This window comes from Delphinus delphis, chromosome 11 (assembly GCF_949987515.2).
Source record: "Delphinus delphis chromosome 11, mDelDel1.2, whole genome shotgun sequence".
In the NCBI taxonomy this organism is placed as follows: Eukaryota; Metazoa; Chordata; class Mammalia; order Artiodactyla; family Delphinidae; genus Delphinus; species Delphinus delphis.
The window spans coordinates 94,622,436-94,639,601 of record NC_082693.1 but is presented as its reverse complement, the minus strand read 5'-3'; the positions used below and the strand labels follow the sequence as shown (position 1 = coordinate 94,639,601).

Sequence of the window (17,166 nt, the reverse complement as noted above, 5' to 3'; positions counted from 1 at the left end):
CCATATTACACAAAAACTAAAGAAACAAAACAAAAATCTACAGGTGAAAAATGTGTCTAAAGGTGATCTAAAAGTCCTACCAAGTGACATTTTAGTAAGTACAAAGGAATACAATACTCCATATGGGTATGAATTCTGAGGAAAAAACACAGGTTTTAAAAAAAAATCCCTGAAGACTACAGAAACTTCAAGGAATGAGGACAGATCAAAGTTCATGTACTGCCAACGTTACAAGCCTGAAGCAGAGAAACTCTGCAAAAATCCTCAATCTCTGCAGGTTACCTTAAACTCACGATACATCTTTCTTATAAAAGCAAAGAATCCAAAGCATTTGCCATATCCTTACGTTTTTCACCCACAGAAACGAGCCTACTTAGAACCACGCTTCTTTAGAAGTTCTCTACAAACTCAAAGGGTACATTTAACTCCATTATGCACTCTCACTGGCAGATGGAGGAATGACGTTGAGCCTGTTTTCTCAGGGAGTTAAAGAGATGCTCCGTAGTAAGGGGGAACATCTTGTAGACTGTCAGATGGCCAGCCATTCTTCATCTTCATTACCCTGGCACCTCAAACAACTAAGACAGCAAAAGAGAAGGTCGGTGGCCATCAGGATAGCATCAAACTAACTGTAAGAAGGGAATGATGGAAAGAAGTCTCCCCGAATTTCTCTTGACAAAAGGGCTAATCCACAAATGAGTGAAGTAAAAAATTTGAAGCGCTTTTTAAAACTAAAATCTGGATCTCCACATATGTTTAAAGTGTAAAAAAGACAAAACACACAAATACAAAACCTACTGCACATTTAAAATTCTTGTATTATCAGTTCATGTTTGCAGTTCATGACTGGGACTCTTTCAACTTTTAATCTTGATTTCCAAGTACATAACTCCATAAAATCTGTTAGCCCCCCATCCAGCCCTCCCCGAAGAGAAAGTAACTGCAAACTGCAAAGAAAATGCCTCTGTCCTCTCTCCCAACCTAAAAACCCCAGAGTTTCAGACGTTTTGGTCTGGCACCAAAGAAATGAGATGGAAAATGAACAGCGCTCCATATTGATTTTTAAAGCAAATGGGGGTGTGGGGGGTCGGCAAAAAAGCTGGGAATGGTAGATAAAATAATTCATACCAAATTTCGGGTTTGACATTTAACTTCACGTCAAACCTGAAATCCTGGATCACACACACACAAATAAATAAAACCAAGATTTTTTTATATCCTCATCCTCAACAGAAAATCTCATGTAAAGAGAAATTTTTGAAGAGTAGAAAGCAGAGGAAACGGGACAAGTACGATCAGGAAGAAAGGATTCACGATTCCTCATTTATCAACAACAGAAAAAGTAAAATTGCAAAAAAGGCCCTTACACTCAAATGCACTGGCATTTCCAAAATTAAACTGAATGGGAACAACAATAAAGGCCATTTCTGCAGCACCACTCAATACCTCTAATTCCAGAACACATAGCGATATGACATAGTATTGCAATAAATGTATTAAGAAGGAAAGAAAATGGTTGGGCTACTGGACGCCTTCGACCAGTTCATTCAAACACCTTTAAAATCAATCAAGAGGCAGAGAACTAGGAAGAGAGAGAAAGAAAATATGGACGAATAAAGCTGCGAGGAGAAAAGATTAAGGAGGAGGTGGAAGGCCAGGGTTCCCAAGACTAACCTGTGCCATCGCTGGCGGACGCCGAGAGGGCCGGAGATGAGAGTTTAGGCCGCTTGGCTGAAGGCGGCCCCGGTTCCACCACATTCTCGGCCATTTTTAATTCTTTCGGAGATACGGGCGAGGAAAACGAGAATCCCCGGGAAATCTCTTCTTCAGGCCTGGGTCCCCGCCCGGATCCCTGGGGTGGGCTTGGGGGGCTCTGCCGGCCCCCGAAGGGGGTGGGGGAAGTTCCTTTTTCTCTTCGCCGGATCGCGGTGGCTGAAGAGGGATGCGGGCTCGATAGAAAAGGTAGGGGCAAGTGCGAGGGGCCGGGCCTGAGCCCAGGCCCGGAGGAGGGCACAGGCACACAAATGCGCCGAGCGCGTCCGCTGCGGCGAATCCCCGAGAACTCGCGGCTCTAGAGGCGCAGTCCCCGGCCCGCCACGGCCGGCCCCTGCCCAGCCGAGGTCTCTCGGAGCTCCGCCGCCGCCATCAGCTTCTTCCTCCTCGGCGCTGTCCTCCTCCTTCTCATCGCCACAAGGAGGCGGGGGCGAAAAGGGGGGAGAGGAGGAGGCGACGAGAGACACTCACCTCCTCCCGGTGCCCCCTCCCGGACCTGAGCCCCCACCCTCCGAACCCTCCTCTTGCCGCCGCGCTCCGCGCCGCCGCCGCACCGGCCACTAATGGCCGCAGAGAGCTCGCCCGAGCCGAGAGCCAGGCTGGCGCCGCCGCCTCACATCGCGCGGCGGGCGGCGGAGGCGCGGCGAGGACGCCGGGCGCGGAGCTCGCCGGCGCAGAGGGCCGAGGGGGCCGGGCCGAGCAGCGCCGCCAGCCCGCGCCGACGCCGAGGCCACCGAGGAGGCCCCGCTCTGGCGGGCAGCGCAGGCGGCTTCCTCTCGCGCCGCGCTCTCCTCCTTCGCCCTCCCTCCCGCGGAAAATAAATAAATACGGCCGCCGCTACGGCCCCCACCCCCGGCGGCCAGATGCCGGGAGCGCCCGCCCCCCGGGGCTCCGCTCGGGGCCGCCCTCGGCGGCGGGCGAAGGCGCCGCGGGGCGCGGGGTTATGTAATGGTCCCCCCTAGGCGTCGACGCCGGCCCGGCTCCCGGGCCGCGGTGGGGGTGTGTGCCGGCGGGAGGGGGCTGGGGGTCGCCTCAACCCGTGCGCCCCGGGCCCCCTGCCACTGTCTCGGCCCCTGCCGCCTCTCTCCGTCCCGGCTCTCCTCCGAACTCTCGCTCCCGCAGTTCGCACTCAGCCCGGCACCCCGCTTGCCCACTCTCGCCCGCTCCCTCTCGCCCTCTCTCCCCCCGAGCCTAGCACACAAACAAGATGGCGGCTGTTGTTTCTTCCCTCTGCCGAATCCTCCTTACAGGCTAGCGGTAGCAGCGGCGGCCGGAAATGAGCCAAGGTGGGGGGGGTGAAAAAAAGGGGAGGGGTTGGGCCTCCAGAGGGAGGTGGCAGTGGGCGGGGCCTGGGCCCGAGCCGCTCTCACAATGGGGGAAGAGGACCCGGGGGCGGGGCCGGCTCCAATCACGGGATCCGCCCAAGGCCCCAGCGCGTTTGGCGCTTCCGCAAACTCCCCCGGCGTCACCCGGTGGCTCCCTTTAAAGGGGAGGATTTGAAGGGGGGGGGTCAGGGGCGGGCTCGGTATCTATTTTCAGTCGGTGGACACTTACGGGGGACTGTGTCTGGGTTGGGTCTCTGCGTAGGAGATCGGTGGGAACTGGGGGTGACGGGGCTGGCAGCTACTCGGGGAGGACGACAAGTCGCCGCACAGGTGGCCGAATGGGAACGCCATGGGGATGGCCCTGCGCCCCGGGCCCTTTGGCGGCCTGACTTCCGAAGCCGGTTGAATTTACCAGGCAGGGGAAACCCCGCCGCCCGGTATTCCAGGCCAGAGACAGTGCGTTCCTCTCCATCGCTTTCCCAAAGGGAAGGGCTCACATCCAAAAATCACACCAATTACGAGTTGTTTCCTTTTTCTCTTAATTTTAGTTTTTTGACAATGGACATATATTATTTTGATAACCAGGAAACAAAAATCACAGCAGTGGGAAGATGTTTTAATACCAGATCTAAATTCATTTCTTACCCACCGTGTATCCACATTACCCCTACCAGTTAGCAGTCTCACCAAACGAGCCTTGAATTATTTTTGTGAACCACATCCAGGACCTGATGACATTTTAGGGTGTTCCTTTTAACCCACTCTCAAACCAGCTTAAAAAAAGACCATGTTTAGGCAGTGCCTTAAAGATAACGTAATTAGGGGAAAAAAGCAAAAACATACTATGCTAAAGGTAATGTAAGGATGGAAAAAAGCAAAAATGTAACGATGAAGGAAAATGCTTGAATATAAATAAGATGTGGTGTGTGTGATAACAGTTTTGCAGAGGAGGGCCTTGCCAGCATTCTTTCACATTCCTACAGGTTACAGGATTCCTCTGTGTTTGGCCTTGGGTAAATTGGTGGCAAGATCTCCCCAAGGAAACCCCCAAACCAGTATCTATGGAGATAGTTAAAAGCTTTTAAACATATTTCAAATCTTATGGTCCTTAGGTGATGTATGCTTGTCGTCCAGGATACTTTGATTTTTGTTGATTTTGTTTATTGCCTTTTAAATGAATGAATAGGAGAATAAATAAAAACCTAGGAGTGAAAATCTTAATGAAGCAACTCGGGTTGCCAGCAAGGATGAATTCTGTCCTGTGATTTCAGGCCTAATGTACCCCAAACTTTAGTGGAAAACCAGGCAAATTGAAAAGGACAGTACCGACTAACCTTAAAGTTGTTACAGGATGGATTCACCATGTTGGGCTAAGGTCAGAACTGGCCTTCAGGAGTGATTCAATTATCTTTAATAGTTTATACCCACATTCACAGTCAAGAGGACAGAGGAAAGAAATGTGGACAACACCTGGAAATTTTGCCTGTAATTTCCTCGTGGGAGGTGGCTCATCCGATTTTTTGACCTTTGGGAAAAGATTTGCCTAGTTTTGCAGAGGATGCAGCTTGAGGCTAAACAGCATTCAAACAGCCCTGGCCCATCTAGCCCCAAATACTGTGGGACTAGGTATAGGAAACTTATCAAGGAAGATCTGAGGAACATCTCATGAGAAAATTCTGCAGAGAGGAGTCAGGGGCCATGGATCTGCCTGGAAGGGAAGGCTCTGCCTGCTGTGAATGGGGAATTCTGAAGCATGGCACTCCTGCTTTACCCTGAGTTTGACACTGAAGTCAGTCCTATTGGGAGTAGCTGGAGGAATGTTGTCAACACAAAAGGCAATCAAGGTGAAACTGCAGATGTTTTCAAAAACACAGAATTGAATCTTCAGCTTGGATTATATCTACCCTAATCAAATGAAAATTTAATCAATTGTGGAGTGCTACGTGTAGGTGAAGAGAGCATTCAGAATGGTGCGGTGGCTGGGTGGTGGGAGAGAGTGGGGAAGGGAGACACACCAGACAGTAGAGCCTGGCAGGTGAGAAGTCAGCCAGGACTGGGTTTAAATTCCGGCTCTGTCACTTGGCAGCTGTGTGACTTGGCTCCTCATTGGGAAAATGGATGTTTTTCTTTTTTTTTTTTTTGAAAATGGATTTCTTGATTAGACCTACTTTACTGCTGTGAAGACTAAACAGGATAATTCATGAATAATGCTTAACACAGTGCCTGGCATACAGTAAGTACACAGTACACCTTAGTTGTTTCTGGTCATTCCTTCTAAAAGGGAAAAGGTCTTACGTAACTCAGAGAGTTGCTAGGAGAATGAAAATGAGATCACTGCACGTAAAGTGATTAGCAGTGCCCAGAGCCTGGCGATTGCTCCTGGGCTACCACACTGGCCTCTCCATAGTCAGAAGGAAACATCTCACAGGGTCGTCCAACTCCTTTAAGACATTCTCTGTTCACCTCGAAACATCTGATCACTAATCCAGCTTCCCAGGTACCCTGATTGCCAAAAGGAGACCCCTAGAGAGTGGCACAAGAATAGGAGAAGAATGGTATTACCCCAGGGTGAATCCATCAGTTGCGTCTGGTCGAGATGCTACCCATATGACCCACTGGTACGATAGCCTTAGTTCATCCCCGCCCGCTTTCCCCAGGATCTATACCTCTTGTTTTGTGTTTCTTATTCCTATGTCCCTCTATTTGTCCAGCTGGATATCTGGGGACCATCCATGAATCCACATAGTCCTCCCTATTCCTTCTTCCTCACACCCAGTCAAGTCCTGTGGATTCTACTTCCTGAATTATCTTCCAAATCAAGGATGTTGAACCATGTGCAAGTATTGCCTATTCACAAAAATTAAAAAAAAAAAAAATACTCTTGCTCTTCCCTGGTGGTGCAGTGGTTAAGAATCTGCCTACCAATGCAGGGGACACAGGTTCGAGCCCTGGTCCAGGAAGATCCCACATGCTGCGGAGCAACTAAGCCCATGCGCCACAACTACTGAGCCTGCACTCTAGAGCCCGCGAGCCACAACTACTGAGCCCACATGCCGCAACTACTGAAGCCCGCGTTCCTAGAGCCCGTGCTCCGCGACAAGAGAAGCCACTACAATGAGAAGCACACGCATCACAATGAAGAGTAGCCCCCGCTCGCCACAACTAGAGAAAGCCCGCGTGCAGCAACGAAGACCCAATGCAGCCAAAAATTTAAAAATAAAATAAATAAATAAATGAATCTTTAAAACACAACAAAACAAAACAAAAAACCTTTTATAGGTGTGGCCTCAGCAAAGTTTTTCCAAAGCACTGTCATCAAGAGAAAAGTGGTTCACGAACTTGGGTTGCTCCTGCAGATGTGAACGTGGACAGGATTGTGAAAGTGGCCGCACATCCTTCACAAGGAATTATTGATTTATATATTATATACTCTTGTAAAGTGTTGCCGACATTTGCAAGGACACTTTTTTTTTTTTGTGGCCGCGCTGCACGGCATGCGGGATCTTACCCTAACCAGGGATTGAACCCTGTACCCCTGCAGTGGGAGCACAGAGTCTTACCCACTGGACCACAAGGGAAGTCTCCACATTTTTTTAATATCACACATTTAATAAGATCTGTTCTTTTTTTTTTTTTTCCTTTTTTTTGCTGTACGCGGGCCTCTCACTGTTGTGGCCTCTCCCGTTGCGGAGCACAGGCTCCGGACGCGCAGGCTCAGCAGCCATGGCTCACGGGCCTAGCCGCTCCGCGGCATGTGGCATCTTCCTGGACCTGGGCACGAGCCCGCGTCCCCTGCATCGGCAGGCGGACTCTCAACCACTGCGCCACCAGGGAAGCCCCTGTTATGTGTATTTTACCAACGTTTATTTAAAAATTTTTTAAATGGTAAAAATGATAAATTTTGTTTCATATATACATTTTGTTTTAAAATATAGATGTGTATATATATATTTTTTACCACAGTAAAAAACAAACAGCTTTGCAATGATGGGGTATTATGCAGTCATTTAAAAACTAGTAGGTAGATATGCAGTACCATAGAAAGATATCCATATATTGCTAAGGACAAAGAGAAAATTATAGGACAGCAAGTAAAGAATGGCTCTATTTTTACAAATGTAATTAATAATAATAATGGGTTAGAAACAGAGTGAATATGCACCCAACTGTTACCAGTGTCGGGGTGAGAGCAGTGATCTGGGGAGATTTCATTCTACATTATGAATTTTGTGGTGTGTGAAATCAGAACCAAAAAGTGTTTTTTCAGAAACTTTCAATAGTTCCTCTTTGCTGTTACGGTAAAGTTTCATGTTCAAGAAATGGCCCTTGCCTACCTGTCTCATTCCTCTCAACTTCCTTCCTTGCAGGCAAGTGGAATTATTTTTATTCTGTTGTGCCATGCTATCTCTGTCCCTGGGACAGTCACACGTACATTCTTTCTGTCTGAAACACTCACCGCCCTCATCCCTTTTCCCCACTTAATTCCCAATCACCCTTCAGGTCTCAGCTCACACATCCCTTTTCTTGGAAAGTCCTCCCCCATCCCCCCGAGTCCAGGTTACCGACTCCTCCCATGCCCTCCCATGGTGAGCATCCTACACTTCTAAACTGCCTCCCATTTCACACTGTGACAGTCCCTGTTGGCCTTTCCCTGTGGCAGCAGGAAGGGTGACTATATGGTCCATCTCTCTCTCCCCAGCTCCTAATTTAGGACCTGATGCATAGTTAGAACTCAACACAAATTTCTTGAACAAATTAATGGATACCATTGACTTGTGAATCTGGTCTGGGTTGGTGGGTCTCCCTGTCCATCCTCATCTGTTTTTCTGCAGTGACAAGGATTTTCTGGCCTTGAAGAAGAGATGGTCTTTTTTCTCTGTCCATCAGGGTGCCAGCCAATCTTCCTCTCTCCTGAAGTCTTGAATGTCTTGACCTGGATTGTTTATAATTACAACAGAAGGAGAATGTTTGTATTCATTAATGATCTGGGAAACTGGGGCTCTAAAGCAAGTAAAATGTCCTTCATGAGACCCCAAACTGAGGCAGAGGGAAGGCTTGAGCTCAGGTCTTCCAGCGTCACATACAGGCCTCTTAGCACTGAACACTTAGGGTGGGAAGCAGCTTCCTCATATCTCCGGCACCTCATACAGGAACTGCCACAGAATTCATAGCCAGTGAGTGTTTGTTGAATGAATGAATGAATGAATAAAGGAAGAAGAAAGTTCTATACATAAACACACACTCATAGTATCTCTTCTATAAAATCAGAAGACAGAGTGCCAAAGCCACAAAAGCAGCCACAGAACTTGTAATTGTCCATGTCATTAGGCACAGTGTCCCACCATTAAGACTGAAGTGGATGAGCATAGTCTAAGGTAACTGAGGAACTTGCGTTCCTTATACCCTGAAGCAACCTTTACTGAGCATCTTCTCTGTGCCCAGCACTTTGCTGGATATTGTGAATTCCAACATGGGAAAAACACTATTCCTCTCCTCTGGGCACACTATCTGGTTGGAAAGAAACTCATAGAGGTAAAGTTCCTGGACAGAGTGATAGAGGCTCTCTCAGGGCAAACAAGGATGGTTAATTCATGAGCGAAAGCACTTGTCACATTGGTGCCTCTATGCTGCTCACCAAGGCTGGAGCATATGCTAATGAGAACAGCCAGGAAGGATTGGATACCAGAAAAGTGGGCTTGGCCAGGCCACAAAGGACCCTGTGTGCCATGCTGGGAAGTTTGGGCTGAGACCTAAGTCCTGATTTTTTGTTTGGGTTTTGTGGTCATTTGATCTATAAATTAGCACATCTGTACAGTAATTCAGTGGAATATTAAAATATGTTAGTAGTATTGCAAATAAAAATTTGATTGACTGCAAAATAAGAAAAACGATGACCTAAAATTTGCTACTTTGTATTCTAAAAGGGAGCTCCAAAGGATGACAAAAGAGACAGATATACAAATAAGATGTTTTCAATGCCTTGTACTCCTAAGTTGAGTGTAACTATTACCAAAACGTGTGGGTTTATCAGACTGTGACGCTACCTAAAAGATCTCAAAATAGCTCTGCTCTGCTGTCTGCGGCAGAAAAGGTTCTGCTCTATTCGGCAGTAGCTCATTCTTTACTATTGTTGCTATGTGACAAACTATTGGCTCTCAGTGTTAATCCAAGCCTGCTAGAGAAGGAGGGCGGGCAGAGGGCTCTGAGAGAAGCACCTTTCCCAGAATCTAATGTAACAAACGTGTCCTGAGCATTTTCAAGATTCCCGCACGGCCCCTGGCCCTGAAGATACAGATATCCAGTTCAGTTCAGTGACCATTTATTGAATAACTCCTATATGGGAGGCACTGTGCTGGGCTCCAGAGATAGAAAGATAAATAAAATTCCCATGGTTTTGCCCTCAGTTGCTCACTATTTAATGGGAGAGATAGTTTTGTGAACAGGAAACTACAATCTAACATACAAGATGCAATGAAAGAGGCTTGGATGCTGTACAGACACTCAGAGTGGGTGCTTCAGGTGAGGTCAGCTTTGGACATGGTGATGTGCTTGTGGGAACCCATATGGAGATCTCCCGTGGACAGCTGCATGTACAGTTTTTAGGGAAATCAAACTCGGTCCTTGTCCTGGAGGGTCTTGCTATGGAGTGAAAGAAACAGAAATGTGAATATAATAGATCAATTACAATACTCTGCAGTGAAGGCTAACACAGGGGTTCACAAAGTTGATGGTATGACTACCTTGGCCTGGAAGTTGTGATGTCCTTCTAGGAGACAGCCTAGGAGGAGCTGAGTCTTGAATGATTCAGAGTGGTTATCCTTGTTAAAAAAAAAAAAAAAAAAAAAGGAGAGGCTTTTGTGAAATAATGGAGCAGCTCCTCTTTGGCTCTGTAGTCTAGGCACAGGTAAGAGGAGAGTGCCCAGAGCTGGCACAGCAAACATAAAGCTTAGAAGCTGGACAATGGCCACTGGTAAAGTGGCTTACTGGGGAGCTGAATGTATCACCTGGTGACATAAGATGTTTTGGGGTGTTGAGGTCATTAGAGGCAGACAAGGCAGCAAACCCAGTGTCCCCCACTCTGCCAACCTACAGATATCTCATTCTGTAGGACTTCAGGTACACGTCCATGAGACTCAGGTGAAATACCTGCCGTGTTCTCCTACCTGCAGCCTCATTGCAGGTTTATTCTTTGCACTACTTCTTTGGCTCATCTTGGCATAAATCATAGTCAGAGCAACTTCAAGTCAAGTCCAAATCAATATTCTCACTCATCCTTGAACATTAATTAAATTCTGTGCTTTGACCCAACTCAGCTTTCTAGGTAAGGGAAACAGACTCTGTAAAGGCCTGAAGTCACTGTTGCCGTAGCTAAAAGTGTATAGAGCAACTAATAGGAGATTCGTGAAGTCATGTATTAATTTATCAAAATTGTTTGAATTGGCACCTCATGTGGCAAACAAAGGGTTAACATATCCACAGGGCTCTTGCGAAAAGATAAAGGAAAAAAAAGTAGAAAAACATTGGGCAAAGAACCCTCCCCAAGCAATAAACAGTTGTGGCTGACAAACCTTAAGGTGACTCCCGATAATTCCCACCTCCTGGTGTCCATGCCTCTGTGTAATTCCCTCCCCTGAAGTGTGGGCAGAAGCTGTGGCTCACTTCTAACCGGTAGAATATGGCAAAGGTAACGGGATGACACTCCCAGATCATGCTGTGTTACGTATGACTGTATCAAGAGCAGCCACGTTGAGGAAGCTCACCTGGCAAGGGACTCTGGGTGGTCTCGAGGAACTGCAGGAGGCCATCAGCCAACACAAAGCCAGGGCGTCAGTCATACAGCTACAAGGAAATGAATTCTGCAACCATCTGAATGAGCTTGGAAATAGATTCTTCCTCATTTGAGCCTCCCAATGAAAATGTAGCCCAGTCGACACTTTGTGCGGCCCTGGGAGACGCTGAAGTAAGGACCCAGCTAGGCTATGCCTGGACTCCTGACCCACATAAACTGTGAGATAATAAGTATATGTGTTGTTTTAAGCCACTAAATTTGTGTAACTTGTAATGTAGCAGTAGAAAACTAAAACAATACAGGAAAGGAAATACCAACAGGACTTTTTTTTATGCAAATGTATGTATGTATGTATTTTTCTATTTATTTATTTATTTAAGCCTCTCTGGGTGGCTTGTGGGCTTTTAGTTCCCGAATCCTCGGCAGTGAAAGCGAGGATCATAACCACTGGGCCACCAGGGAATTCCCCATGCAAATGTATTTTTAAGTAGGTAATATATTAACATGGTTTAGCACTGTAAAAGACAGCTTTTTCGTCCTACTCTTGTCCCCCAGTGACAATCTTTGTTACCAGTTTCTTCTGTATGCTCCCAGAGCTAGAGCTAATCAGTGCACATATGAGGAAACAAATGTATATTTCTTTGCCTTTTTAAAACTATTTTCTTTTAGTTAAGTGGTATTATACATATGCTATTCTGAACCTTTATTTTTATATTGTGAAATACATCATACCCACAGAGGAGTGTATGAAACATATACATACATTTTAAAGACAAAGCCAACACTCTGTAAAACCGTCATCCAGGTAATGAAATCAAATAAAGCCAGTATCTTAGCAGCCCTACCCCTGGCTGGGTGGCCTCTCCTATCACAAACCCCTTGCTTCTCAGAGGACGTAACCACTACACTGACTTCAGTCATTATCATTCCCTAGTCTTTTTATTTTATTTTATAAATTTATATTATTTATTTATTTATTTTTGGCTGCGTTGGGTCTTCATCACTGCGTACGGGCTTTTTCTAGCTGCAGCGAGCAGGGGTTACTCTTCATTGCAGTGCGCAGGCTTCTCATTGTGGTGGCTTCTCTTGTTGCAGAGCACAGGCTCTAGGCGCACGGACTTCAGTAGTTGTGGCATGCGGGCTCAGTAGTTGTCGCTTGCGGGCTCTAGAGCGCAGGCTCAGTAATTGTGGTGCATGGGCTTAGTTGCTCCAGGGCATGTGGGATCTTCCCGGGCCAGGGCTCGAACCTGTGTCCCCTGAATTGGCAGGCAGATTCTCAACCACTGCGCCACCAGGGAAGTCCCCCTAGTCTTTTTTTTTTTTTTTAATTTATTTATTTTTGGCTGCGTTGGGTCTTTGTTGCTGCTTGTGGGCTTTCTCTAGTTGCAGCGAGCGGGGACTACTCTTCCTTGCGGTGCGCAGGCTTCTCATTGCAGTGGCTTCTCTTGCTGTGGAGCACGGGCTCTAGGCGCCCGGGCTTCAGCAGTTGTGGCACGCCGGCTCAGTACTTGTGGCTCATGGGCTCTAGAGCACAGGCTCAGTAGTTGTGGTGCATGGGCTTAGTTGGTCTGTGGCATGTGGGATCTTCCCGGACCAGGGAACAAACCCGTGTCCCGTGCACTGGTAGGCGGCTTCTTAGCCATTGCACCACCAGGGAAGTCCCCCTCCTAGTCTATTTAATATAGTTTTTCCTCCTATGTTTGCATCCTCAGACACTGTACAGTAGTTTAGTTCCACCCATTTTTGACCTTTATATAAGGAGAATCATGCTCTTCATTTGTGACTTATTTAGCTTGCTTTTTTTTTTGCGGTACGCGGGCCTCTCACTGTTGTGGCCTCTCCCGTTGCGGAGCACAGGCTCCGGACGCGCAGGCTCAGCGGCCATGGCTCACGGGCCTAGCCGCTCCGCGGCATGTGGGATCTTCCCCGACCGGGGCACGAACCCGTGTTCCCTGCATTGGCAGGCAGACTCTCAACCACTGCGCCACCAGGGAAGCTCTAGCTCGCATTTTTATGCACCTCGGCCATGAGGATGAATGAAGTTGTGAGTTGTTCATTCTATTGCTGTATGGTTTTCCACTGTTTTTAACAAACTACAATTTAGTTTTCCATTCTACTATGGATGGACATTTAAGATTTTACGTTTTTGTTCCATTGGGAGCAATTCTGCTCTGAAATTCATTTACATAACTCCTGGTATACATGGGCAAGGCTTTCTCAAGGAGCATAGATACCAGGATTGGAATTTCTGGGATATAGGGCATTCATATCGTCAGTTTTTCTGAGCAGTTTATCAGTTTATACTCCTGCCGGCAGTGTATGAGAGTTCCTATTGCTCCACATCATTGAGGGCATTTGGTATTGTCAGACTTCTTAATTTTAGCTACTCTGGTGGGAATGCAGTGCAGTCTTGGTGTGATTTTAATTTGTATTTCCCTTAATGCCTATTAGGAGTTCTTCTTTTATGGAGTGCCAGTTCAAGCTTTTGTTCAATTTTCCGTTGGTTTGTTTGTCTTTGTCTGATTGATGATTTGTAATTTCCCACTTTGTCGTTGTCCTTTAACTTTGCAAATGGATCTTAAGTATATAGGATGTTCACCTTCAATTATGAAAAGAGATGATAAAACTATGATGGCGTTCTTTTTGTTATTATCAGATTGGGCAAATATCAAGGAGTTTGATGATATTCTTGGCTGCCATGTGAAGAATGTATAGTAGTACATTACAGACGGGTGTGTAAATGGGTGAACTTCTATGATATCAGCGTGGCACATCTAACACACTTTGAAATGTATGTATGGTTTGACTCAGCCATTTCATTTCTAGGAATTTATCCTGTGATATACAGCTGTTCCCCAACTTACGATGGTTCAACCTTAGGATGGTGCGAAAGTGACACTCATTCAGCAGAAACCATACTTCAAATTTTGAATTTGGATCTTTTCCCGAGTTAGTGGTATTTGGGAGAATTGCTCTCTCAGGATGCTGGGCAGGGCAGCAGCTATGGCTCCCAGGCAGCCACGTGATCATGAGGGTAAACACCCAATACACCTACAACCATTCTGGACCCAGACAGCCACTCTGTTTTTCACTTTCAGTACAGTATTCATATAATGACATGAGATAGTCGACACTTTATTATCAAATAGGCTTTGTGTTAGATGATTTTGCCCAACTGTAGGCTAATGTAAGTGTTCTGAGCACGTTTAAGGTAGGCTCAGCTAAACTTGATGTGTTGTAGGTTTAGGTGTATTGAATGCATTTTTTAAAATAAATTTATTTATTATTATTTATTTTTGGCTGTGTTGGGTCTTCGTTGCTGCACGTGGGCTTTCTCTAGTTGTGACGAGTGGGGGCTACTCTTTGTTGCAGTGCGCGGGCTTCTCATTGCCGTAGCTTCTCTTGTTGTGGAGCACGGGCTCTAGGCACAGGGGCTTCAGTAGTTGTAGCGCATGGGCTTAGTTGCTGCATGGCATGTGGGATCCTCCTGGACCAGGGCTTGAACCCGTGTCCCTTGAATTAACAGGTGGATTCTTAACCACTGTGCCACCAGGGAAGTCCCTTGAATGCATTTTTGACTTGTAATATTTTCAACTTATGATGGGTTATAGGGACATAACCCCATCTTAAGGTCGAGGAAGATCTGTATTCGCTTATGTGTGAAATGACACATTCAAGGTTATTCAGGGTAACATTGTTATAATAGCAAAAGATTGAAAACAACTTAAATACCTAGCAGCTAAGGACTGCTTCAATAATTTATGACGCATCTTTACAAAGGAACATGCAGATTTTTAAAAAATTTATACAAGCTGAAAAGGAATATCTTTCAAGATACATTGTTAAGAAGGAAAATAGCCAGGTGTAGAATACTGTGTATAATATGCTACAGCACCTACAGTATATATGCACATATGCTTGTATTTGCAAAGAATATCTTGAAAGGATCCTCAAGAAAATAGGTAGAGTGGGTGATTGGGGAATTAGGGTGGAAAGAGACTTTTTTTTACTGTATGTCCCTTTGCACCTTTCGGATTTTCTACTAGGTGCACATATCACCTAAAAGTAAGTTAAATAATTTTAAAATGTATTGAGCTCCAATTATGGGCCAGTTCTGTGCTAAATCCTAGAGATATGGTGGTGACCAAAACAAAGACTTTGCCTTGTGGAGCTCCTCGTCTAGTGATGGGTGACTGTCCCTGAAACCATCATTGGGGTGATATGTGATGAGTGCTATAATAGGGGACATTGAGGCACTTTGGAGGAAAGTGACACAAAGCAGGGATGTCTAACAGAGCCTTGCAGGTGAGCAGGCAGCCTGATGTTTACGTGAGGAGCAGAAAGAAGAGGGAGCCAGCCTGTGGAGGTGGCTTACAGAGACCACAGGCCCCAGCAGAGGAAACAGCATTTATGGAGGGAGAGCAGAGCTCTGTCCATTTGAGGAACTGAAAGAAGTTCGGCTCAGCAGGAAGTTGACAAGAGCAGAGTTGGTTTTCAGAAAAAGCCACAGTAGAAGTATGGGGAAAGGATTGAAAGGGGACAAGAGTGGAGTCCAGAAGACTGGTTAGGAAGCTTCTGCCGTCATCAGGTGATAGAGGACAGGTGGCTGGATCAAGATGGTGGCCGTGGGGATAGAAAGGATGGGACAGATTCCAGAGATATTGAGAATATAGAATTTACAGACCTGGTGGTTGGATGACAGGGTGAAGGAGAGAGAGGATCAGTATAACAATAAAGACTAATATTTGGTAAGGATTTACCACGCGGTAGTACCTGCCCAGCACTTGGTGTGACTCCGTCATTCAGCCGGGTGTGCTTAAAGAAGGAGATTGAATTTTATCCTGAAAATAGTGGTAAAACTTTGGAGGTAAGCAGGGAGGTTATGTGATCAGATTTGCCCTCTAGAAAGATCCCTGTGGCTGCAATGTGGGGAATGGGCAGGAGGAGGCCAGATGCCCAGCAAGAAAGATAGCTGGGAGGATGCTGCGGTGGGAGTGGGGAATGGTGACAGTGATCCAGGTAGAAATGATAAGGACTTGAATTCAGGTGTATGTACTACTCAGCTCTCTCTAAGTTATGCTGCATAACAAACAACTTTAAAATCTCATGGCAGGGCTTCCCTGGTGGCGCAGTGGTTGAGAGTCCGCCTGCTGATGCAGGGGACATGGGTTCGTGACCCGGTCCGGGAAGATCCCACATGCCGCGGGGAGGCTGGGCCCGTGAGCCATGGCCGCTGAGCCTGCGCGTCCGGAGCCTGTGCTCCGCAACGGGAGAGGCCACAACAGTGAGAGGCCCGCGTACCTCAAAAAAGAAAAAAAAAAAAATCTCATGGCATATGGCAACATATACTTATTTTTCCCTCATGTAACATGAAGGTTGCAGGTTGGCTATCCCTCTGCTAGATGCAGCTGCACAAATCTTTTCTTTCTGGAACCCGGGATGAAGGAACAGCCACCTTCTGAGACATGTTATTCTCATAGCAGAGGGTTGGAGAAAAAGCCCCCGGTCAAGCCACACAATTGCGTTTAAAACTCTGCTCAGTTGTGACAAAGGTCACATACACTTAAATCCCACCGGCCAAAGCATATCAAGTGGCAAAATCCAAAGTCAGTAGGCCAGGGAAATTTGTTATGCGTTGGAGGGAATGAATGATTGTGAACATATAAGACAGTTGATAGCAACCTGTCGTTGAGGACAGAAAGGAAAAATTGATTAGAATCTTGTCGTTTGGTGGATTTGATTGGATGTGCCAAGGATTACCTCAGGTGGTTAAGTCAAAGGTGGTACCACTCAGTAAGAAAAGGGATACAGGAAAAGGGATACAGGAAGAGGAACCTTGTAGTAGATGATGCTCAACATCAAATCTGCCTTCTTGTGATAATGGTACCCTGGTTCTGCTTTAAGGGAACCATTCCTCCCCCACTTTCAACCGTTATGCTTCGAGTGAAACTTCTTCCAGCCCCGTACCAAGGGTGGAGCATGTGACCTAGTCTTAAGCCAATAAGAACATTCTGTACCCTTGAACACAATAATCGGTTCAAGATGGGTTCATGACACAAATCTGGTCAATCAGAGCCAGTGAGGCTCAATTTTAGGTCTTTAATTTGCTGACTTGAATGAGAAAGGCCAGAGTTATGGCAGCACCACGGGAATGGAATAGAGCCTAGGAATAGAGTCAGCACAGAGGAAGCAGGACAGGGAGAAGATATGAGACTGGTTCCTGGTGATACCACCTGAACCTTGACCAAGCCATATGTGGAGCAATCCCAGGGAATTACG

General features: G+C 46.5%; 1 protein-coding gene across 1 annotated transcript in view; it reads right to left on the bottom strand.

The window, feature by feature from the left end:
- Window positions 1-3,020, bottom strand: part of EP300 (E1A binding protein p300) — a 69,916-nt gene extending 66,896 nt beyond the window's left edge. Inside the window, exon 1 of the mRNA XM_060025726.2 lies at window positions 1,675-3,020. Coding sequence (XP_059881709.1) covers window positions 1,675-1,768 — 94 coding nt within the window. The 5' untranslated portion in view covers window positions 1,769-3,020. The remainder of the gene's footprint in view (window positions 1-1,674) is intronic.
- Window positions 3,021-17,166: the final 14,146 nt, after the last annotated feature.